This window comes from Microtus pennsylvanicus, chromosome 2 (assembly GCF_037038515.1).
Source record: "Microtus pennsylvanicus isolate mMicPen1 chromosome 2, mMicPen1.hap1, whole genome shotgun sequence".
Lineage (NCBI taxonomy): Eukaryota > Metazoa > Chordata > Mammalia > Rodentia > Cricetidae > Microtus > Microtus pennsylvanicus.
This window is the reverse complement of record NC_134580.1, coordinates 71,399,980-71,426,178: the sequence shown is the minus strand read 5'-3', so window position 1 is coordinate 71,426,178 and position 26,199 is coordinate 71,399,980. Positions and strand designations below refer to the sequence as shown.

General features: G+C 39.9%; 1 protein-coding gene across 1 annotated transcript in view; it reads left to right on the top strand.

The window, feature by feature from the left end:
* The window catches only part of Hsd17b12 (hydroxysteroid 17-beta dehydrogenase 12), a 155,423-nt gene that overhangs the window by 107,783 nt on the left and 21,441 nt on the right, over nucleotides 1-26,199 (top strand). The window contains exons 5-6 of the mRNA XM_075961500.1: nucleotides 14,920-14,984; nucleotides 15,774-15,818. Coding sequence (XP_075817615.1) covers nucleotides 14,920-14,984; nucleotides 15,774-15,818 — 110 coding nt within the window. The remainder of the gene's footprint in view (nucleotides 1-14,919; nucleotides 14,985-15,773; nucleotides 15,819-26,199) is intronic.

The following is a 26,199-nucleotide window of genomic DNA, read 5'->3' as shown; positions in this document are numbered from 1 at the left end:
TCTGCACAATACATCGCAGTTATATAATTTGCCAAAGCCAAGTAACTGACTTTGGGTTTTGTTCATACAACTTGCCCATAATTTTAAGTGGCCTCATTTTAATAATGATATACATACATATATATGTTATGTATAATAATAGAAATTTTATACATATGAAATACATGTATATCATTATTATACACACATATATATCTACCTAGGCTGAACCTTATTTTCTTTTATTCCTATACCCTTTATAAGTAAATACTTACTCTACTAATGTATTTAATACTTTTTATAGATAGCTTTTATTTTTATTTTTTTTGACAATTTTATACATGTGAATAATGTATTTTGATCATATTCACATCCAGTTACCTTGTCTTGTCCCATCTCACTCCTAAATCACCTTTCCCAACTCATCCTCCTTGCACTCTAATGTCTTTGTATGTGAGAGAGAAATAAAAATAGATTAGACCCATTGACTTTAATTAGGATTGCTTACATGAATGCAATTGTGTTGTTGAGTTGTCTGTCTTTGAAGTTGAGGTGTGTTTCTTGTATGCAGCAGAAGGATGGATTCTGTTTTCTTATCCAATCTGTTAGCCTGTGTCTTTTTATAGGTGAGTTGAGTCCATTCACATTAAGGGATATTAATGACCAGTGATTGCAAGTTCCTGTTTTTTTTAGTTTTCATTGTTGGTGATGTTATTTTGTGTGTTTTTCCCTTCTTTGGGATTTGTTGCTGTGAGATCATTGATTGTCTGTGTTTTTGTTGATGTAGCCAACTTCCTTGGATTAGAGTTTTCCTTCTAGTACTTTGTGTAGGGCTAGGTTTGTGGGTAGGTATTGGTTAAATCTGGCTGTGTTATAAAACATCTTGTTTTGTCTTTCTATGGTGGTTAAAAGTTTTGCTGGGTATAGTAGTCTGGACTAGCATCCGTGATCTCTTTATGTCTGCATGATGCTTGACCAGGACCTTCTGGCTTTCATTGTTTCCATTGAGAAGTCAGGTATAATTCTGATAGGTCTGCCTTTATACTTGGCCTTTTTCCTTTGCAGCTCTTAATATTCTTTCTTTATTCTGTATGTTTAGTATTTCTATTATTATGTGGTGAGGGCACTTTTTTTTTGTCTATTTGGTGTTCTGTAAGTTTCTTATATCTTCATAGGCATATCTTTCTTTAGGTTGGGAACGTTTTTATATGATTTTGCTAAAAATATTTTCTGTGATTTTGAGTTGGACTTTCTGTCCTTCTATCCCTATTATTCTTAGGTTTGATCTTTTCATGTTGTCCCATATATTCTGGATATTTTGTGTTAAGCTTTTGTTAGATTTAATCTTATCTTTGACTGATGAGTCTGTTTCCTCTATTGTATCTTCAATGTTTGAGATTCTTCTGTTTCTTGTATTCTGCTGTTTATGCTTGCATTTGTGGTTCCTGGTTGTCTTTTCATGATTTCTGTTTTATAATTTCTTCAGTCTGCGTTTTCTTTACTGTCTCTATTTTATTAATTTTCAAGTTTTGAACTATTTCTTTCATCTGTTTGATTGCTTTTGTTTTGTTTTTTTTTAAAGGGATTTGTTGATTTCTTCCAATTTTTGTTCATCTTTTCCTCCATTTCTTTGAGGGAATTTTTCATTTCTTCTTTAAGGGCCTCAAACATTCTCCTGAAGTTATTTCTTAGGTCATTTCTTCTGCTTCATCTATATTTGGTTGTTAAATTCTTGCTCTTGTAGGGTCACTACTTTTTACTGGTGCTGTGTTGCTCTTTGTGGTCTTTTGTCTACATCTTTCCCTCTGTAACTCTGGTGATCAATCTTCCAGGTGCCAGTGGATCCAAGGCTCAAATGGTTACTCCTCATGGTGCATTCAGGGCCACAGATTCAGTCACCCTGTTGGTGACTCCATGTTCCTGGAGGTCGCTTGGTGCTCCTGTTTCCATAAAGAGGTCTGGGTCTGCTCTTGTGGAGGTGTCTGACTTGGGCTTGGTTCCACAAAGGTCTCTGGCTCCACTCTGCTCCCCTGGAGTCCCAACTCATGTGTGCCCGGACCTGCAGAGGTTCTGGTTTGGGCCTACTCTTTTCAGAGGTCCCACTCTCATACCTGGACTCCCAGAGGTTTTTTGTTCCTGTCTACTATCTTAGAGGTCCCAGACTCATGCCCGGACCTATAGAGGTCTTGTCTCAGGTCTACTCCCTTGGAGGTCCCAGAGTCACACCGCTTTCCAAGTTTCTTAACATAAGACCAAGAGGACTTAGGAAAATTCTGAACTTGTTGGTGGCAATGGCTTTTTTAGGTTTCAGTTCCGGAAACATCTAATGAGGACTAGTCATAGGAACCAAGTAGTGGCAAAACTGTGTTAAAGGAAAGCTATAGAGTTGTGTGGAAGGAAGGGGGATTAAGCTACACAGGAAATTATGTCTCTTTGTAGTCCTGGATGACTAGGGAAATTAGGAATAAAAGACTCTTACTTCTTTAGACGGTTTAGAAATCTATAAATTTGTAGCCTATCTTCTTCCTATTCTGTAGTAATAGGAGCGGCGGGGCTGTGTCCCCAACACCCCAGCCGCCTGCTCGGCTAGCTTATGCCCGAAATAACAACACACAAACTGTATTCATTTAAACACTGCTTGGCCCTTTAGCTCTAGCCCTTACTGGCTAATTCTGATATCCCGATCAACCCATCTCTAATAATCTGTGAGCACCGGTCTTACCGGGAAGATTCTAGCCTAAGTCCATCCTGGGTCGGAGCTGGGGCATGGCGTCTCTCTGAGGCATCTGCTCCCGAGAGGAGAGCTGTGGAGTCTGAGCTCACTTCCTCTTCCTCCCAGCGTTCTGTTCTGTTTACTCCTCCCACCTGTCTTCTAACCAATGAGGACCAAGCAGTTTCTTTTTATTTAACCAAGACCTTCTTCCATCATTTCCCCTTTTTCGGTTTAAACAACAACAAAAAAAAGGCTTTAATTTTAACATAGCAAAATTACATGTAACAAAAGAGTTATCAAGTAAAAGTTACAATAATCTTTATCATAACTAAGGAAAACTATAACTAACTATTCTTAACTCCATCAAAGACTCCAGAAAGATACAATACTACCTAAGCAAACAAGAAAAAAGCAACTTTTAAAACTCTAGAAACGACAGAGACATCTCGCTGCCTAAACAGTCACCCAAAGTTCCTCTGTACCGTTGGGGCATCCATCTTCAGCCTTCAGGCCCATGGTATACAGCAGACATTTCCATAAAGCAGGAAAATTCAGAGTCAGTTCAGTCACTATCTGTTGTGTCCTGCAGAATGTCTCGCAGACTCTTTCATGAATCAGGAACCCCGAAAGATCATCTCACCTTAGGCAAGTTCAGTAGTCCTCTCTCTGTGGGTTCTCTGTGTCCAGTTTATGCAATTGTCCAGAGAAGAGCAGTTTCTGTCCCAAATGGCTATCAAACTCCATAAGGATCCTCTTCGATGCCCATCTTCCTCTTGAAGTAGATTGGTGCTGCCAGGAGCAGAGTGTCTCATTGTCATGAAAAGTCCTAAGTTATTAAAACATTTAAAATGCCATATTCTATAATCTTTGAAAAATATGAAGAATGCCTATCTAAAATATATCTATAAACATCTAGAAAATCTTAACTAACATGACTACAAGCTTGACTATTATGATTATCTATTAACAAGCTATATATATTATATTTTAAGTGAACTACACAATCACAATACCTTAATCAAGATCAGAAACACATATACATATAACAAAATTGACCATAAATCTCTATCAATAAAGCAAAATCTATACTAATGCAAATTATTCATACCTATATCATATCCCCCTTTAAATGTAAAAGAATGTTTATAAACCATATTTGGGAACATGGGCGCAGTTTTTTCTCTCCAAACTGCTTCCTGCTGAATGAGGGTGTCGTTAATTAGGTCTTTCATGGTATAACCTGTGTGCCAGGGTCATCTCAGTTGGCAGTTGAGTAAAGTAATTTTTTGAGGGTGTTCACATCAACCTTTCAGGAGGGCGTGGTCTATCATACCAAACTGGGATACAAGAAATCCATAGAGTCTCATCCTCTGTGAAAACAAAAGAAGACTCTCTCCAAAGCATCATATCCTTAGACCCAAATTCTGAAGTCATACCCTCATGATATCCGTTCTGGTTACACTTGGCAGTTCATATATAATGAAATGTCTCTCTGTACTTAGCTCCTTCACAGTCAAAAATTTTAAAGAAAACACAATGTACATAATCCAGACTCTCTGTGAATTTTCCATTTTTGCGTGGCTTATTTTTCTTTATTTCTTTTAATCTCTTAACTATCTGTACTCTGTCTCTTTAAAGACTTTACCGTTTTTTAAGCCATTAACTTTATTCTCTATATTCTTTTTCTTCTCTCTCCCAAGCCTACGTACATTCATCCAACAATGTGACTCATTTAGTGGTCTGAATCTGTCCTATTGTGAATATGCAATTTTTTACTATCCAGGAGCACTTTTGATTTGTGCCTTTAAATAACTAGGCACTTAAGAATCTAAGCTGTGACATTCCTAGGTTAACTTTTTGCTTTTTGAGAGTATATCTTTGACCTGGAATAACTCTGTAGATCAGGCTGTCTTTGAACTCTCAGAGATCCACCTGTCTCTGCCTCCCAGGCATTGGGATTAAAGGTGTTTGCTACTACACCTTGAATTCGCAGAGATCTGTTTGTCTCTGCCTTTTAGGCACTGGGATTAAAGGCGTGTGCTACCACGCCTTGAAGTCACAGAGTCAATCTCCCTCTGCCTTCCAAGTGTTGGGATTAAAGGTGTGTACTACCACACACAACAACTCTCTTCCTTTTTTTTATAAGAACTTCAACTTTTAGCCTGCATATATTTTTAACACACAGTAAACCATTTAGACATTTTCTTTGTCTTTGAATCTCTCTTTACTGTATATCTCTCTTTTTCTGACCACATGAGTCTTTAATTTACCAAGCAATCTCAGTAGGACTAAAGCCGTGGCTTTGACGGCTGGATGCAGCCCATTCCTTAGCTTTCCAGCCTCATGGCTGAGGTACTGGCTGTATCCATGTTTATAGCCACAACTCTATGGCGTTTCAAGGTCCCTGCCAGCCAGCGAGCTACAACAGACAACACTCAAGTCCTCTCTCTGTAGCCGGCCCTCCTGCCTCAAACAGTCAGAGTTTGCCCTGGCAGGATGGCCCAGAAAGCCGGCATTTTTAAACGGCGCAGCTTTTTTCCTGCTACGGCTGAAAACCGAAAAGCATAAGTTCAGCTTTTCGTCAACACCGTTTAAGTGTTTCGTGGCAGGACCTCTTAATGAGCTGCAGGCTTTGCAGCTAAAGCTGAGTCAGGAAGCCTCTCTTAGATGAGGCACTTGCTTGCCTCTGGCAAGCAGAGTAGACCCGAGAGAGCTGCTACCAAGAAACCATGCACAAAGCTGTCATTTTGTTCTAGAATTACTTCCCAAGCTGTCTCAGGCTTTATGTGGAAGCAGTTGTCCACGTGGGCGCCAATTGTAGTATTAAGAGTGGCGGGGCTGCGTTCCCAGCACCCCGGCCGCCTGCTCGGCTAGCTTTTGCCCCGAAATAATTACACGGACACTGTATTCTTTTAAACACTGCTTGGCCCTTTAGCTTTAGCCCTTACTGGCTAATTCTGATATCCCAATCAACCCATCTCTAATAATCTGTGAGCACCGGTCTTACCGGGAAGATTCTAGGTCGGAGCTTCATCGCGTGTGTCTGCCCGGGAGCGGGTCATGGCGTCTCTCTGAGGCGTCTGCTCTGGAGAGGAGAGCTGTGGAGTCTGAGCTCACTTCCTCTTCCTCCCAGCGTTCTGTTCTGTTTACTCCTCCCACCTGTCTTCTAACCAATGAGGACCAAGCAGTTTCTTTTTATTTAACCAATGACCTTCCTCTATCACTATTCTCAGGAACTTTAAACTTTTGTTTTGTTATCTTCTTTTGAAGTATAGATACCTCTGTCATTTTCTTCTTATCTGGCTTATTCATTTTATTACTTTTGTGCTTTTAGCTAATTAGTCATTGTTATTGCTGTGAAGAGACACCATGACCAAGGCAATTCTTATAACAGAGAACATTAAATTGGGCTTGCTTACAATTTCAGAGGTTTAATTCATTATCATCATGGCTAGGAGCAGGTGGCATGCAGGCAGCTGCTGGAGCAGTAGCGGAGAGGTATATCCTGACACATAGGTAGAGAGAGACTCTGGACCTGACATGGGCTTTTCAAATGCAAAGCCCACCCCTAGTGACATACTTCTCCAACAAGGCCACACCTCCTATTCTAGTCCTTTCAAGTAGTGCCACTAACTGCTGAGTGTGTTAAAAGATATTGAGGGGGCATTCTTATTCAAAACACCAGTCACTTTGAAAAAGATGGTTGTTTTATTTAGTGAAAGGAATGGAAGAGTCATTTTGAAATGGGGAAGATTAGATTGAAGGAAGCTGTAGTTAGAGTTGGATGGTCAACATGATGTGAAAATGGGGGAAGAGCAGGAGAGCATGATCCTTGGGAGGTAGCAAAGATAAGCCTTTCATGAAGCACAGCTATAAATGACTGAGACTTAAGAGCTAGCAGGAATTCTTAGGTGAGGTGTGTAGGACAGGATCCCAGGAGTATATCAGGAAGGCTGTGTGGGGAGGGAGTAGTTTTCCTTTCTAGCAGTTCAGGACAGGTGAAACTTCTCACAACCACCCAGAGGCAGCAGAGCTTTTATCAGATACAAAGTCAGTACCCAACATGTGTCTGTTTCAAAGGCCAACTGCAAGTTGCATGTCTGTAGGCCACCTACACTTGTGACTAGGCAGCTAGTTCCAGGAGTCAGGTACCTTCTTCTGACCTTTGCAGGCACCAGGCATATGTGATACACACACACATGCAGGCAAAGTACTCATACACATAAAGTAAAATAATCTAAAAATCAGATTTTGTTTTTAAAGAGCCAGGCTGTTTCTATTTTATTATTTTTTCCTTATATTTAAAACGTATTTTGGGTACAGTATGCTACTTATATGCAGGAAATAATATGAGTTGGTATAATCTAGGTAATTGGAATTTCTGTCATCTCAAACCTTCATTATTACTTTCGTTTTAGAAAAACAGTGAAAATCCTACTAGTTATACTAAAGTCTACAACTGATGGCTGTGAATCATAGTTACCCCACAATGCTGTAGATCATTAAACATTTCCCTTCTAGTCCGCTGCACTCCTGTACTCTTACCTATTCTCTTCATCCTTCTTCTTTTACACTGCTCTTTACCTATAGCTCACCATCATTTGGTTCTCTACACTTGTTTGTTAATTGATTCATTCAACCAGTTTTATGTTAATTTGTTAAACTATTAAAATTCTAGAACCCTTGCATTAGACAAAACAGTAAAATTGCATAATTATTTAAGTTGTTTCTGCTTTCATGAAATATAGCCATTAAGCAATTACTTGAACGTATGTTGCATGTAGTGAAAGAGAAAGCGGTTGAGACAGTTATGTGCATCACATGTGATCTTCCCAAGAAAGAAATGTTTAAATTGAAACTAAAGGGCAAAAAAGAGGTGTGGGAAGGGTTTCCAGGCAGAAGGAGTATCGTGTGCAAATACTTAAAGTCTGTGTCTTTATATATTAGAGGACATCAGAGTTGATCTTTAAACGTGGAGCAGGATTTTAGAGGACACCATAGCAGAAGAGTCTGGTAATTAGGCAGATCTTGAAGGCTTAGAAAGCTAGCTTCCTAAATACGGAGCTGTTGAAGGAAATAGTTTAAAATAACTAAACTTAACAGTATTTGAGCAAAGAACTGTTCATACCTCGAGTTACCTTGAGAGCAGAGTCTCAAAAACCACATTGCCCTGCGATGTGGGCAGAAAATGGAGGTGAGGTACAGAGGTGGCTTGTTTACTCTGCCAAGTTTGCTTTGTTTGAGCATGATCAGAGCCATTGTCTGCCTGGGGTTGACTTGGCTGCTGTAGTATCACTCACCCTCTCTGCCTCAGAGGATGCTCCTAAGTTGTATAAACTGAGGACATGACTGCTCCCAGGTATGGTTAAGAAGGTTTTTATTGTAGATATGAGGGAGCATATAGCCAGAGGCATCTGGAAGGGTCCATAGCAGGGAGAGAAGTTATGGCCAATGAACTTTACTGGTCATAAGACAGGAAAGCAGGAAAGGAGGAGCAAGAGAGAAGTGGGAGGAGAGAGGAGGACCAAGAAAGCCCATGGGTTGTATAGAATGAGAAGCTTAGGGAAGGGAAGCCGATGAACTGGAGAAATTTAGGGAAGGGGGTGTGGTAAGAAGAGCTAATAACAGCCAGGATGCCAACAAGAACTCTGTAACAGGTACTTACTATGCTCAGATAGCTCAGATAGCATGTGCTTCGTGCTAATAAGCACCACAGTTAGCCATTTGTCCCAGTTTCTTTTGGACCTGACTTAGTTAGGTTTTCAGTTAGCTTACTTGCTAAGTAAAGTTATAGTTTGTTAAGTAGGAGTGAACGTATGGAAGTATCCTCAGGTCAAATTTAGTTTAAGAGTCTTTTTTGTGAAGCCACAGTAGAATTTTAAGCAGAAACTGATAACGTTTTTATTGAGTCCTTCTGACTTCCATTGGAAGAAGGCAAGGAATGTAAGGAAACCAGTAAGGCTCTTCCAGCAGATACGATGGTGAAGGCAACTATTAGGAGGGCAGCAGTGGGAACAGGTAGAAGTGACTAAGAAACTAAATCTGAACATTCCTGTGCCCCAAGCTGGGCAGAATGGTGCACAACTTTAGTCCTAGCACTTGGAAAGTAGAGGCAGAGGATTCTGCATGAGTTTAAGGCCAGCCTGGTCTACATAGAGTTTTCCAGGACAGCCAGGGCCACACAGAGAGACCTTTTCTAAACAAACAAATAAGCAATCAAATAAATAAATAAATTAAAGCCCCCGCCCATTTGACAGGCAAGGAACAAATGGAGAGAGGTTAAGTGCATTGTTCAGAATTAGTAACCACCCAATGCAACTTTCAGCTTTCGTCTTCAACAACAGGGAAATATTTTTCTAGACAAGAGACTGGATGCAGGGAAAATTCTGTAAAGCAAAATGATGACTGTACTTGGAGCTCTGCTGCCTCCAGTGGTTGAAAGAAATTCAGTGCAGACCATGTGCCCAGAAGGATTGACTGATAAGAATCTCCTCCTTTGCCTGCAGGGACCCTTTGCCTGGCATGAGAAGCCTGGTAAAAGGCTTTCCTGGAAACAAAGGCATGGGGCCCGTTTATATGGGGGCAATCCTGGGAGCACCGTCCAGGAGAGTAGACTTCCAAAGTGAGCATAAGACTGTTAGAATTCAGATTTATTTCCATTCACTCAGACTCGGCTAATGGCATTAATTAAAGCAGAACCTTTAACTTAAATGTGGATAATTAGCTCTGTGATTTCAGAAATGTAAATAGAAATTGATAGATAGCCCCCTATTAGCTAACTTTGAACCATCAGCCTTGTGTTAGTTATTCTTTCTGTAGCCTCACTCCAATTGTGTGTGTGCCAAATCCTACCTAATTTTGTAATGAGGATTGGTCACGTAGCAGTTTGTAATCAAACAGTGAAAGGGAGGTGTGTACTGTTGCCTCTGGCCCAATCTTGAATTTTTTAATTTCTGATTAAAGGCACTGCAAATTTAAAGCCTTGTAAACTCTTTTATTTGGAAATTGCTACTTACAAGTGTATGAAAACTGTAAAGTTTGCAAAATGTTTTACATCGTGTTCCAAATATCATCTGTCAGTGTATGAACATGTGCTAGCTCTAGCAATATGTTAAGAAGGCAAAAAAGGAAATTTCTTTGCATCTCTGTCACTATCTCCCTACAACTGTGAGACTAGGTCTGTTGAATGTAATGAAGAGGACAGAGGAGGTGCTGGGATGAATTTACCTAGTATAAACAGCTATTGTGTTGAGAACTGCCCTGAGCTCTGCCTGGCAGAGGGATCTGTTTGTGTTGATGCTGGCCATACATAATAAAAGCAAGATTCTTGGTACTGGGCACAGAATAGGAGGGCAGTAAATATTTGTCGGTTAAGTGGCCATGTGGCAGTAGCTTTTCCTCCATTTATTGACATTTTAACCATGCTCCAAACAGTAAATTTGCTGAAATGATTGTTCCTATTCCATGTAGGAAGAATAGTAAGGATGCAGACTTATTTTATGCCCCAGTTTTTGAAGTGGTGATGATGGAGCAGGGTTGAATCCTAGCTCAGCTGGATTCTGAGTTCTGTAGCCTTGTACAGTTGTTCTTATATGGTGCTAGAGATGGAACTCAGAGCCTCCCACATGCTAGGCAAGTGCTCTACCACCGAGGTCGAACCCCAGACCATTTTACCAAATTGTAAGGTAGAAAGTGTTATTCCCCCAACACACACACCTCATAGACACTCTCTGAGTCTTTGGTACATTGACTGTTCTTGAAGCCCACATTTTAAAAAAACAACATTTATTTCAAAATACAGTGAGATGACATCATTGTTTGAAGCAGGTTTTACTAATAAACTCTGAAGTGCTGAGACAGGATTCATATATATTTATAAAACTATGAATGTAGCTAAAGTGTAAGCTTATCCTTTTCTGCCTTGATGTCATCAATAGGAAACAGAGATATTTTGTGTTATGTAATTTATATTTAGAAGCCCAACCACTAGGCAAAGTATTTTTAAACCACATTAATTTCTTATGTTTCTGGTTAATGTAAAAAATGAAGCCAGTTAAAAGTGGTCTGTGTGAGGTTAGTGCATGAATGGATTTTCATTTTCTAGCAATTTATTATTGTTTGCTCCACCCTCATGCCCAACCCAGATACCAGAAATCTAATTTTCTAATGACATCATTCCTCCTCTGGTAACTGACTGTGATGGAGAATTCTAGGCCCATGAAGATCAGCAGCGCATGAACCTTAAAGGAACAAAATCTTGTTTTAAAGAATGAGATGTAGAAATGGTTTTAAGCAGTTATGATATAATTTAAAATACTAATATAACACCCAGAGTTACTCTGGATTTTCCAAGTCTTCTTTCTAAATGTAGTATTTACTTTGACAGTAGTATTCTTTGGGATTCAGAATAGGCACGCGAGAATATAGCCAAGTGCTTCCTGCCAGTCCTTCCTGCAAGGACCAACTCCATGAGGATTTGGTCTGTAAGGATGGCTCCTTTGACATCACCAATGCTTTTCTTCTTCCCCTTCCTTCTCAGTCTGTCTCTACTACTCTCTCAGCCCCACCTCTCCTATTGGACTCTGTGATGGTTGAACTTAATTGCAACTTGATGGGATCCAGAATCATCTAGAAGACAAGCCTTTAAGCATACCATTGAAGGATTATTTAGCTTCTGGGCATGTCTGTGGGGAATTAATTGAGGTGGGAAGAGCCATCCTAAAAGTGGGCGGATCTATTTCTCTGGGATGGGTCCTGGACTGCTTAAAAAGGAAAAAGTGAGGTGAGCGTGACGTTCATCATCCTGCTTCCTACCTATGGGTGGATGCAATGTGACGGACGCCTCCAGCTATTCCTACACTCATTTTCCTGCCTTGCTGGAGGATGACCGCAGATGGTGAGCAGAAATGGATCTTTTCCCCCTTAGACTGCTTTTGTCAAGGTGTTTTATCACAGCAATGGAACAAGAGATAACGACAAGCTTCTCCCAGTCTTGTAACTTCAGAAAGAGTGTCGGGAAGATTTTCAGTGTTAAAGGTCTTGAACTGATTATTGGAACGGTGAGAATTCTGAAGTTACACAGATGCTCTTTGCTTTCTGAATGAGATTCTGTATTCACTACTGAAAGGGTTTTACAGGCCCTGGGGTTGGGAGCAGCAACACAGAACTGTGGTTCTTGAAGGGAAGAAACTACAAAACTCACTGGCAGCGCAAGTTTAATGATTATTTAAGATACTATCTATTCTAATAATGTTAGAACAACTTGAGAGATTGTTTTTGTGAATGCTGTAAAGCATCTTGTAATAAATATATAAAGCAGTGGCACTGCTTGCACCCGTTCTTAATGAGATTAAGCTGTAATAGGAATATTTCCATCTTTCCCTCCTACTCAAAGCACTTCTTCCTTCAGCATTCTCGGAAAGCTTCCTATTTGCTGTTTGGTTATTGCTGTCACCTACTGTCTTGAAATAAAACTGCAGTGGGTTTGCCTTTTCCCAAGAGATTCCCAGTGTTGTGCACTTAAGTAGAAACAGTTATTGAAGAGTGTGATGACACTCAAACTTTTCCTCAGAAGATTTTTGGTAGTACAGCCTTCCGAAATGGCCCGACAATAAGAGTAGCAGGAGAAATGGCAGACAGATTTGTTAACACACACGTGCACTGAAACCCACAAATGGGCAGTTCAACTCAGATGGTTAAAGCTTACTACACTCCCCATAGGGGAGGAATGTAGGAGGAATATAGGTGTAGAGGGGTAGGAAATGACTTTAGAAGTGATGTGTAGTACAGAGAAGAGCTAATGGCCTGTGATAACATTCCTCCAGCCGTAGGCATGATGCCTGATTTTCAGTCTCATTTGTGATTTTAACTTTTAGTAAGAAGGTAGAAGGTGATTCTCTCCATCTTCAGTGGTTCGCTCTTTAAGTAGTGATGATGACTTCAGAGCTTCATTCAGTATCTGCTGAATCTGAAGTAACTTGAATATAAAATCTCAGCATCCCAAGAGTTTAGAGCTACTCTTTCCTCAGTGTTGAGAGGAGCAGCAGTTGTTCACAGCACTCTGAACTGAGTACGCCCTGGGAAAGATGATAGCTAGCCTGCACACTATTGCAGAAGATGTACACTGGGAAGCAGTGAGGGCTCAAGAGTCCTGGTGTCTGCTGTGCATTTGCCATCATGAGTTTGATATTTGTTTTTACTCATCCAGCTCATAAGCCTAGACTTGATGCTCTGAAATCCCATTCTAGATTTCACAGTTTTTGTTAGGCACTTAAGATACTAAATAGTCCTCCTGCATGATAGTTTATTACTTTGGACCAAAGTATATTATTTCTTAATATGACTCTGTTGGAAAGAGTTCCCGGTTTTCATTGTTTGAGAAGACAGCATTGCTACTTGCCTTTGCTCAGTTAGAAGATGCAGATCAGAAAGCTGTCCGTTGTTGATACTTTAACCAGAATAATGCTCCCCAGCTTGCTGAGTTATTTTTGTGCTACCTTAGTTCAATTTTGTGCTTGTAGCACATGCTATGATAGCAAGTCAGTTGTTCTACCTACAATGTTCTAGATTTCAGAACAATAACAAAAATAGCTGACCAGTTTTGGCCCTTAAAAGATTTACAATTATACTATTTAATAATTATAAATTATTCATTCTTTATAACTGTTGTGGTTAAACTAAAGTCAACTACACTTGAGACCTTGGTTTTCTGGTTTAAGTTTTAACATCCTTTATACATGTGATTGCCAAGACACATGGTGGAGGGAGGAATGGGATAAAAATTAATTTAGATCTACTGTTATTGGCCTTTTAGATATTCTCCCACTTCAGGTCGGCATGACTCCTACCCATGGACTTTCATCTTTTCAGATGGGTATCCGTGAGCAGTTCAAGCCACCTTTACAGGATTTTGCAAGGAATATCTGAAGGCTTAGACTCCAGTGACAGACTTAGTTAAATAGAGAACACTATCCCTATCCTTCCAACTATTAATTTAATATGGAAAAGGTACACCTATCAGTTTATTTGGTTGTAGCAAACTGACCATAATTGTTATCTTCTTGTACCTGAAACTTTGATCTAGTAATTCGATTTTGTTAAACATTGCTCTCAGTGCCCTGTTTGTTCTCCAGTTACCACTGTCGCTTTTCCTGAGTGAATCCCTGGTGAAGGTGTATGGCGGCTTCAGTGATGAAAGTTGAGGCTCTGTAGTCAGACTTCTGAATTTGAATTCTGGCATAGTTTGCCCTGTGATCTTGGGCACATTCCATGTAAATGCTGTGGATTTCCGTTTCTAGGGTATAATTTAGAAATTACCTAGTGGGCTTGTAGCAGTTAAATAAATGTAGAGAAATAGATAATGTATTTAATGAGTTAATTAGTTTATGTAAAGTCGGGGATATTTCATCCATCTTGGGAATGTTCCTTATTTCGTGTTTGACTTTCTGGGTCTAGAGAAACCATTAATAACTGAGTATTCAAATATAGGAGTGTCCAAATAATCTGTAGTCTTACAGTGCCAGGCTGAGGTTAGATGATCATGCAGGGTGGGTTCAAGGAAAGCCTTCCACGGACCGTTTATTAGAGATACTTGGTCTGATCTGCCCTCTTAGCTACCACAAGGAAGCCTCGAAGTCAGGCTCTCTAGAAATGGACACTGGACACTTGGTTGTGAAATAACTGATTCTTTGGGTTGGGAACCTTTCTCTTCCTATCAGGTTGTAAACCATGTGATATGAGAACCTGCCCTTTCTGGTCTCTAGCAGCATATACCTTGCCTCCAAGCTTGTGGCAAATATCTGTCACATAACTGAGTAAACTCTTACATTAGCATTGAGCAGCCTGAGATATAAACTGGATATGACTTATTCAGGTCACACATTTTTGTGCCATGGCTGTAAGTGGACCCCAAGTTTCCAGTCTTCTGCACTGTGCCTTCTCTGCTCTCTATAGACAACATGAAGATGTAAAGAGTAGAATTGATTGGCATTGTCTACAGATGACTAGTACAGAGGGAGAACACACGCTCCCAAGAGCTAGTGTGGACAGGGAAAGACATATAGATGGTAAGTACAGAAAGGCTTCATGAAAGAAAGAGCATTTAAACTGGAGTAATGAGTATTTTAGATATACCTTTAAATGTGTCATTTTAGTCTCATAAGTTAATCTCAACATTTCAGTACATTATTAAAATAAACGTGCTAGCTAACAATCTTGTCTTATTTCAGTGAACAATGTGGGGATGTCATACGAGTATCCGGAATACTTTTTAGAAATTCCTGACTTGGACAATGTGAGTCTTTCTTTGTTTATTATGGTAACAAAGAAATACATGAAAGTGTCGGTGAGACAGTATGGAAGATTGATTCAGATTGAGCATCAGAATCCAGCTTTCTACAGCTCATAGCTTGGCTCTTGTGGGGTAGTTTGTTTATTCGCCCACAAATGTAAAGTAGGCAGCTTCATAGGAATGCTAGAAGGATTGAATGAAAAATATAATGTCATTTATACATTGCCAGGATCAATAATAACTGTAATTTTATTATTATTATTTTTATTAGATTAAGATAGCTCTATTTTAAGTATTGGGACATCAAAAATCAGTTTAAAAACTAATAAATATGTTAATATATAGAACATAGTTGATTGAAGTAAACTAGCTTTACCAAAATGAAAGCTGCTGCACCCTTGATACATGCGTAATCCTTTAATGAGAACTAAGAAGTCACATCCTTGAAGGACCGTGACAGTTTTTAAAATCAAGTGAAACTCTTAACTCCAATCATCTCCACTTTCCCTATTAGTTGGGAGGAAATTACTAAGTGTTTTATTTTGGATTTAATGTGTCTCTTCACTTTCAGATTTGACTTGCTCATTTACCTTACATGTTCCATATTAGTATGGATTGCTGCTTTTGTTACACATATTATAACATTGAGATAAAGTAAAAATCTGTCTCTTGACTCCAGCTCCTACTGTAGTTATAGTTTTTTGCAATATCTAAAGAAACTTCAGATGTGTCCCCCCGAAGTATATTTGTAACATCATTACTTAATAAAATTATATATTCCATTTCTTACAGATCATCAAGAAACTGATAAATATTAATGTTCTTTCTGTTTGCAAGGTAAGCAAATTTGTTAGAAATATGTCATGTTTTTTAGCTCTTTCTGTCTAAAAAAAAAAAAAACTGGTATGGAGTCTGTTGGCTCACTTCTGTCAACTCTTATTTACTGTGTGTATTCCAGGAGAATATGATCTGTCTCCAGGAAGAAAAAAAAAAAAGACCCCAAACCTGCTCATCTTAGTTTGCTTTCCAACACCCTAACAATTCTCACATGTCTTCTGTGCACATTCACCATGATAGGTACCAGGACTGACTGGAAAACCTTGTTTAGGTTAAAGACTGATTCACCTGAGCCACTTGCTCATGCTGATTTGTTTCCATCCAGACGTATGTAGTAGTTCACTGCTGTGTAGGAAGTCCAAACTGGTTAGCCTGTTACCTCAGGCTTCTTACTAACTAATTCTTACATCTTAAATTCTTGTAGAAAGCCACTACACTTTGAATAACTCGTATATATACTAGTTTAGGTAAGGAAATAAAAAATAGTTTGAGTCAGAACTATTCAAAGTGAAAAATATAAGTAAGAATTAAATGTTTCACTTTGTGGTGGGAAAAACAGTGTTTTTCTCTATTCTGAATTTTCTAGAAAAACTATCTCCATGTCTTCATATCCCACGAGAAACAAGCAATGACCCTCACATGACAGGTTTAAGTCCAAGAACCTAGTACTATTACACCTGGCCTGACTTTTCATGTATGACTTTGATTTCCCCATGTAATGTAAATGGTTAGATGTGTTAATTCAGTGTTTACAGATAGAGAATGTTGGTTTATTACTTAAAAGATCACTCAAATGTATTATGTGGCAAAATGGCAAATATTTTTTGTTCGATACTACACTGTATCTTTTCCCTTGTTATGATCAAGGGTCCTTCCTTCCCCCACTCCTCTGTGTGTGTGTGTGTGTGTGTGTGTGTGTGTGTGCACGCGCGTGCGTGTTGGCTTTTATACAAACTGAAGTTTAAGCATGCAGATGATTAACCAGTGGAGATGTGAGTAGATGAAGACCAAGACCCGTATTTGTCAAACTGGTGCTTTTGCTAATAGGAATATATTAAATAGTTTTAAGGGCATTTTCTTTACCAGATTCATATAAATGTTCATTCTTTAACAACCTCTCTAGGATTTCAGTATAATTAAGGAACTACCATTTTTAGCCGTTTTAGTCTTGGGGTAAATTACTCTTCACTTTACTTTTCATCTGTAAATTGGAGGTGATATTTCTTTACCTCAGTGACTTGTTTGAATGAAACAAGGTAATAGCTCTAAAACTCAGAGTTGGGGATGTAGAGTGCTTGCTTAGTAGGCGCAAAGCCCTGGGTTCAGTCCTTAGAACTTCATAAAACCAGATATGCTTGTGTGTACCTTAGGAAGCAGAATAAAAGGTAGGAGGACCAGAAACTGGAGGTCATTCTTGACCAGGTTGAACTACATGAGACCCTGGAGAGAAGGTCAAAGAGGAATAAAGAGTTAGACACACAGACAGACAGACAGACAGACAGACAGACAGACAGAATGGGTGGGAAAGAAAGGAGAGCTAGAGAGAACCTAAAAATGTTATTATTGCTTTTAAACTCAAAACTGATACTAATTGTTAAATACATGCAATAATGGTCTTATTTTTTTTTTTAGAAAACAAAGGTTTTAAATAGAAATTAATATAAGACTCTTCCTTTCTTCTTTTCTTAGTTTTTTTAGACACGATTTCTCAGTGAAACAGTTTTGACTGTCCTGGAACTTGATGTGTAGACCAGATTGGCCTTGAACTCACTGAGAGCTGCCTGCCTCTGCTCCCCAAGTGCTGGGTTTCCTTTTAAAATGAATGGTATTGCTGCTGTTCTGATTTTTTTTTATGGTGCTTGAAACTAATGACTGTGAAGGCAGTGTGAGGTGTTTCACAGGATGCAGTCCTAAGTTAATGAGAAAGCCTTGTGCGAGTGCTTAAGCTTTATGTTGTAGAATTCTTAGTTCCAGCTATGGGCTTGTCTGCTGGACTTGTTCCACTCAGTCAGCTGTGTAGGGTTTTATTCTGGATCACCATCTTTTCTCTTGTAGTCCTGCCCGCTAACACTTCATTGGTGACACTGCTTTAAGATGCTGGCCTCCTGTTTCCCACACCATGAAGTTTTTGGCTGGCCATCTGTAGAATACTAACGATAATAGGCCAAGGTTCTGCCCTTAATTCTGGAGCTTGTTCTACTCCGTGGCCACAGACTGTGTCCTTCACACGGCTTCCTAGCACATATCAGCATGTGATCCATCTCATCCTTGCTTAAAGACCAAACAGTGCTTGCGTGTGTCATGGATAAAATAGCACAAATCTAACAGCCCTGCAAAGTGTCTAGCCCATTTTTTAAAATGATGACAAACACCAGGGGTCCTACCTGTTAATCCTAGGACTTGTGTTCCTGCCCTGTGGGAGTAGGTCAGGTTTAAAGATCATTTAAGCCCTGCATTATAATAGTAAATTAATCCTGAACTCAAAAGAATTTCAGGTTATCGCTGGATAAAGAGATGATCCAGGCGAATATTGGGGAAGAAATATCAACCAGAGCAGCTGTGGCCACACACCCCTCGTGTTTAATAGTAAACAGCTCTCCCAGGCTATTTTTGAAGTATTATTTTGTAGTGTGTGTGTGTGTGTGTGTGTGTGTGCGCGCGCGCGCGCGCACATGTGCCCATCCGTGCACATGGATGCACGAACCCACAGAAGCCAGAAGAGGGTGCTGGATTCTCTGCACTGGATGGTTGTAAACCACCATGTAGGGGCTGAGAACCAAACCTAGGTCTTCTGCAAGAGCAGTAAGTGGTCTCAACCACTGAGCCCTCTCTCAGTCCTGGTTGCTTCTTCTTTAAATCTTGTTCCATGACTTGCTTGGGTGTTTTTCCATGTGGCTCACTTCATTAGTCTTTAAAGTCTTGTTGCTTGCTCTTCTAGTACTGCTTTCAGATCCTTTAGGGATTAAATTTAGCCTTATTTTTGTTCCCTGTATAGCAGGTAAGTGGTAGAAATTCTTGAGAGGTAGCCTGTATGGCAGATAGATCAGACTTGAAGAGAAGTCCTACCAGGTAGTGTTTCCCCCAGTTTCCGATGTTCTGTGACTAAAATCTTGGGTAAACCTCATCAGAATAATGACTTTCATTCCAAATATAGGTGAATTAGGAACAGACGTGAGGATATTGAGCCTGCCTCATGTCAAATAGTTCCTGTTTTGTGCCTGGTGGGATTTCCTTCCCTAAATATGGAGAGTTTACAAATGAAATTGTTCAACTGCTATTGATTACTGCCTGGAAAATGGGAGTGGAGCCACAGCTCCAGAGTCCGGCAAATGGAAGGCTAGCTTCTGACTGTATGGGATTCTACAGCAATCCATAGGCAAAACTCATCCTGTTTGTACCGCTTCTTTCTGTTATTTTCACTATCTCCCATTTGAGGTTCTCTTCCTCTTTCAAACTGTACTTGTCCTTAATTCTTGAAGTCATCGTCTTAGGACCTCAAGAAAAGATGGACACTTCTCTCCTTTCCAGATGAGCACTGTCCACATGATAAACCTTAACTCCTCACAGTCCCTGCGTAAGGAAGGCGAAACATTCCTTCCTATGGTCCTCACCCCTGAAGCTCCTACGGGCCTTGGTAAATACAGTAAAAGCTAGAAAATCAAGGCTTCCATCCTCACAGAGGGAATATTCTAACCTTTGTAATTACCTTCCTTAGAACAGAGAAGAAGATGTACGGTGCTATAGCCCAGGTAAAATTCATGAACACCTCCACTTGAGTAAAGACTATTGCATTTTGGTATTTGCTTTGTTGAGGAATAGAAAGGAGCAGTCTTAAGTCAAGAATAGAAAGTCGGCTGTTCCTTTGTCAAACACTCAGCCACTGTGTGTCTGGAGTGGCAGGGACCTCTGTCTCTTCCAGACTATTAAGCTTGGAGTCACGTGGGCCCATGGCACACTGCATGGCTTCTCTTCCCTCTGCAGTTCTCCGTGTGAGCTTTGGCACTGTGAACATTGGCACTAGTCATGCTTGTTCCCTGCCTTACGCTAAGCAGTTCACAGCTGATGTTTTCTCTACAAACAGATGAATGCAATTAAACATTAAAGCTTCTAGTTCTTTAAAGAATCACACTAAGTCTAAGTGTGACGTTCCAGTGGTGAACAAGGGTCAGTTGAAGTAAAAATTTCTTAGGTCAGAGGTTACAGGCAATGGGTGGTCTGTGACTGGATATGGCTACCAGCATGTTTTGGTTGATTCAGTTTCCAAAAGCAGAAAGCTTCACATTCAGATTTATAGCTTCTCTTGGGAAAAATCTGGAAATCATGTGACACAGACCTCACGAGCTGCGTAGCAGTGAGTATGTGAGCACTTCTACCTGGCTTCACAGCAGCCCTACTGATCTCTGTTAGTGCTTCTAGATGTCTGAGTGTCAGTGCCCCTCCAGGTGACTCCAGGTCTTCCTGCTACTCAAACTGAGCAGTTGCTTAGTGAACTTGAAGGAACAGAGAGGCTTGGGCCAAATCAACTCCTCTGTCTTAGTCCATTTGCTGCTGGTATAACAAGAAAAATGCCTCTGACTGTGCTGGATCTAAAGAACCAACATATATTTCTCACATTGGAAGGGTGAAAAGTTCAGGATCGAAATGCTCATAAAGTCAGTGTCTGAAGAGGACCCATTCCTCATAGCTGGTGCTCTCCTCCTGTGTCCTCACATGGAGGTGAAGGGGAAGTAAACAGGTTTCATCAGATCTCTGTAAGGATATCAGTCCCCATTGTGATGAGATTGTCCTCATGATGTGATTAATCTGCCCCAAGCACCCACCTTTAGTGTACTGTTGGAAACCCACCTATGAACTTTGTGGAGACACAAGCATTCTTATGATTCTCTGAAACCCAAATAGAACCTTGAGGAGTGGCTCTCTCTCTCTCAGGTGAGTGCTGACAAAACAGCATTGCCTGAACTGCCGCTCCCGTCAGAGTCCTTTACACTCCTTTGAGAAGCTGTTTTCTCCATGCCACCATGTCTTCATGGTAGGCCAGTTACCAGAAGCACCTAATGCTGTGCCTTGCCCACGATGTAAATGTTTGGATGAGTGGTCAAAAGGTGGAAAGCACCAAATCATTCATTTTCTTTCTTACATGTGGATGTGCCTCAAGCAGGTAACACAGTGCCAGTAGGGGGAGCCTCGTATTCGTTTGGAAATCTATGAGAGAGAGTTTTGTTCCTCAGTTTAATTGTATTTAATTTAGGAATTTGCTAGAAATGTATCCTGATATTCTCCCATATAACATTAGGAAATTAATTAATAAATCCTAAGTAGATTGTGTACTTCAACACTGATTTCCCCCATTTGAGGCTTTTCTGGATGAAGATATTCCAAGTTAATAATGAGAGTCTTAATTCATCTTGAATCTCCCTGATACTTTAAATATTCAGATTCCTGGTACATTTAGCCTTTAGGGATGACTGCCTCAGACGCAGTGGAGTGCGAGTATTTCCAAACTGCAGGACAGCACTTCTTCCAAACATGAAGACACCTTTGTAGATTGATTTTTGAGGTTCTCTTTAGCTCTTAGTGAACCTAGTTCATAGGGAAATGCCTTTCATATGGGAGTATCTTGAATTTTAGGAATTGTTTTCTCCTTTCAACATCTGTAATTTTTAAGAAGTTGTCACCTTGTTTGGAGGTGGGGGAGATAATAGAAGTACCAGGCAGTGGTGGCACATGCCTTTATCCCAGCACTTGGGAGGCAGAGGCAGGTGGATCTCTGCGAGTTTGAGGCCAGCCTGGTCTACAAAGTGAGTTCCAGGACAGGTTCCAAGGCTATGCAGAGAAACTCTTGTGTAACCCTCCCCGACCAAAAAAAAAAAGTACTTAGGATATTCAAGTATTGTACCTTGGGAAACACTGAGTGATACTCCGCCCAGTCTTTATAATCTTTGTTGAGAATGCATGAATTAGGGCTTTAGGTTTGGCATTGTTAGCAAGCAACTCTCTTCTGAGAAGTTTTTTTCCATTTTGTTAAATTATTTTAATGTAGAGCCAAGTAGGATTTGTTGGACAGGGAAAAAACTCTATTTACGGCCTGGGGCAGCATTCCAGACTAAGATTCTGAACTTTCTCAAAGACTTAAGCACCAAGAAAAGGCAAAATCAAATGATACTGAGAAATGGCAGAGTGCTCTAAAAACTGTATCTAATTAAGCTTTTCACCCCCTGTGCAGTAAATACTCGGTTAGTTATACAGGTGAGATTCTAAGAATTTCTAATTAAGCTGTGTTCTCACTTCCTCACCTCCATGGAGCTCAGATTATACAGTTTGCCAAAGGAAGTGTGTGTTATGTCATTTCTGGTGTGGTTTCCAGTAGAGTTCTCATCTCCATTTCTCAAAGTGTGGGGCGGGGCTTGTAGATCATTATTTTTAATTCACAACCTGTACTATGATTTTTTTTAAAGTTGCTCCTTTTTCACTTGAACACTTGTTTCAGAGTTTTGTATATAAGAAACTGTTTCCTTCTGAATTGTACAGGTCCATCTCTCAGTTCCCTAAATCCAGACTTGATTAATTTAAGCAGGTTTCTTTGGACTTAGAGTTAGGGCAGAGGTGAACAAAGTGGCCATTGGAGATGTCCTAATGTTGCTCATGTTGCCTGGATTCATGTTGCCTGGATTCATGTTGCCTGGATTCATGAAGCTGGGCCTATATTATGGGTGACTTGTTCTACTTTATTCCACAGTCACATGTAGTAGTGACACAGATTTTATTAAATCAAGTGTCTTAAATTTGATTGATTCGTCTTTTTCTTGAGATAGGACCCTATTATGTAGCTTGGGCTGCCCTGGAATTTGGTGTAGGCCAGGCTATCCTCTAACTCAAGATTGTGACTCAGCTTCTTGTACTGTGATTAAAGGCCTGCACAGCGTTGCCTGGATCCTTGGGTACTATTACAGTCTTTTCCCTAGAGCCTTTGAGTACTATAGGAGTGTTGGGACACACGACCAAGTACCAGAAGCTGCCTAATATGTGTATTATATCAATTTGTATACCAGAGTGGGAACACCGAGACAGCCACCTGGGCATGTAGTTCCTTCAGCAGCAGGGAGTGCTGCTGTTGAAATAAAAGGAAAAATACTAAGATTAGGCTTTGACAGTTTTGTTTCTGTTTTTTTTTCCCTCTAGAAGTAAGGGAAAAAAGAAATAAGATTGTGAGAACTTTACTAATTATAAAAGCACTGCAAGATTGTTGCCAAAAATATTTGAAAGCTATATGAACACTAAGAAGAAAATAAATCCTGTGTAATCCTGGCCACAGATTGCTACATTTTAATACATTTTCAAGGATTTTTCTAGGCCAACAAGTTAATTTTAGAGTTATGTATTTCAACTAAATGATTCAATAATAGTGATTGTGATTTTGTATGGGGTAAATAAACTTCATATTTCTTTCCTAGCCTGATTATGCATATGTGTACCAGTAAATATTTTACTCTTGAAAATGCAGCTTCCTCCCATGAATTCTAGTTTAAGCTGTTGTGAAGCCCTTCATGTATCTGTGTACATTTATGTACTGTGTGCCACTTATGAAGTGATACTAGAGCTACATGTGAGACAATGTATATTAACTTTTTAGGTTTTAAAGTGTCTTTGTCTTATTTTAGTAGTGTGGACTAGTGAAAACATTACTATAAATGTTTATGTGTAATTATGAAATATTTGCGTTTTCCTGCAGTCTTTGAAGTTCTCCTTATTGTAAAAGTTCTTTTTGTGATGACTTCTGTCTTTGGGGAAAACTGTGTGTTGCTTTTCTGTTGTTGTGATATGACACAGTGATGGAGGCAGCGTGTAGAAGAAGGAGTTTGTTTGGGCTTGTGGTTCCAGAGGAGTAAGAGGCCATCATGGTGGGAAAGCATGGCATCAAGTTGCACGCTGAACCCCACCCAGAGCCAACTGGAAATAACACGAGTATTTAAGCCCTCAAAGCTGCTTCCTGTGACATGCTTCCTCCAAGGCTGCATGCACCTCCTAAGCCTCCTTAAAGAATAGCACCAACTGGGGAGCAAGTATTCAAATACAGAGCCTGTGGGGGACATTCTCATTCCAACCACCATAGAATGGAGTTAAAATTACTAGCTGTGCATTTGTTGAGGCAACCTCAAGTGAAAAGAAAAAAGGCTGGAAGTCACATTTATTATTACTATGTACCTAATATTCTTAACCACTGAGCTCACAGTTGTGATAACATCATTTTAGAAATATGTAAGGAGAAACAACAGACTTCCTGGAACAGTGATTATCACCTGCAGATGGTCTAAAATTAGCATATTGAATTAGCTACAGAAACACCCTGTGAGCTGTGAAGTAGAGTGCAGATGCACGGCGAAATTTCATAACAATACTTGGTATATGGGAATAGATACCCTTATATTAAGATACTAGTCAATAAATGCAAAGTAAAATGAGACTTAACAACTTAAAATGTCCTATGTAATTGTGATGTTGGAGAGAATTTAATGTGAACATAGTGAAGTCTGTCTACTTATATGTTGTGTAGTAATAGGAGCTGCAGGGCTGTGTCCCCGCCCACATGGCTAGCTCTAGCTTATGCCCCGAAATAATTACACGGAAACTGTATTCTTTTAAACACTGCTTGGTCCATTTCTATCTAGCCTCTTCTAGGCTAATTCTCACATATTAATTTAGCCCATTTCTAATCATCTGTATTGCACCCCAAGGTGCGCTTACCGGGAAGATTCTAGCCTACGTCCATCCTGGGTCGGAGCTGAATCGCGTCTGCCCGGGAGAGCGGAGCATGGCGTCTCTGCTCCAGAGAGCAGAGCTGTCAGTATGAGCTCACTCCCTCTTCCTCCCAGCATTCTGTTCTGTTTACTCCACCCACCTATATTCTAAGCTATGAGCCCAAGCAGTTTGTTTATTACTTAGCCAATGAAATCAACAGAGTGATATATGACACTCCCACATCAATGTTGGATATTTTTAAATGATTTGTATATATGTGCTCAAGAAAAGAAGGCCTGGAGTTGGATTTATCACTTAGAGTCTGATTGGCAGGAAAGGTAATGTCAGAGCTTCAGTTGGTTTTATAAAAGCATGAAGTGTTCAAATTAACTTTTCTGTAACTTTTCAGTGTTAATGATGTTTGACTTTTTTTTCTCATGAACTTCCATAATCTCTGAAACTCTACCTGGCTCCTAGCTGTAGCTGCTCCCTTTTCTAAGCACCAGTGCCCTGTCTACTCTAGGAGTATCCTGCTGTGGGTCTTGAGTTCCTCTCACCCACGCTGGTGACTGCAGAGAAAAGAGAAGGACGGCTCCTTACCTCTAGTGTTGCTCCAGCCCTCAGTTGATATGCAGAGAATATTTTCAGTGTCTTTGTCTCCTGGGTTTTGTAAAGTTGCATCAAGAGTACTTTGTGATTTTAGTTCCCCTAAAACTATGAATTTGCAAAATTCTTCTGCTTTGAGTGTTCAAGTTTTGTTTGTCTGTTTTGGGTAAATATAGAGTTTTAATCATCACTACAACCTAATCTTAGAATTATTCCACTATCCAAAGGAGATCTCAAATGAAATATTTTAAAATACTGAAAGAAATGTCTAGAAACTTTTGTATGGTCAGTTGAAATGGATGACCTTGAAATGTGTTTCTGACCTTGGTTCTAAACTACGGGGCATGTAATGCTTAGGGGTAGCACTGGGTGCTAAAGGGTAGTGTAGTGTGATTGTGGGGGACATCAGTGTCCCTTCAGAGGTATTTGGTGTGTTGCTTGTAGGGTCTCGCATGCACACACACACACATCTTTATTTTAAGTCAAGAATGTAATACCGTATGGTGTATTTAAATCTTCGTTTAACATATTAGGACTTCAGAGAAGAAGGACGTAGCTCAGAATCACACTGTCATAAGAAGGGCTGGAATTAGGGCCTGAGTGCACAGTTGCCTTAACATTCTTTGGTTATGTATTAAATAGCTGTTGTTTGCCTCTGGAAAGGCAAATCTCTGGAAAAACATGAGCAAAGTTAAAATTCATATTTAACCTGAAAAGGAAAGAGAAAGTAACTGTGTTGGAAAGACAAACTCTGAAGTCAACCTTTACTTTGACTTGGTTCTAGTTTGAAGCCCAGTAGGGACATTTTGAATTGGGTCAAAGAAATTGAGAAAATTGGAGAGGATTGCCTTTTCAAAACTGTAAAGTATTTAATCTTTTGCTTGTGGAACTATTCTTTTGGGGAAGGAGTCGTGAAATGTTAACACTGATCAGTCTTTACCAACGTAAATGGTCAATCTTGGTAGTTAGAGTTTTAGGTAAAAGACTGGGTACCTAGGGCAGTAGTATATACCTGCTTAACATGGGAAAAGGGCCTCAA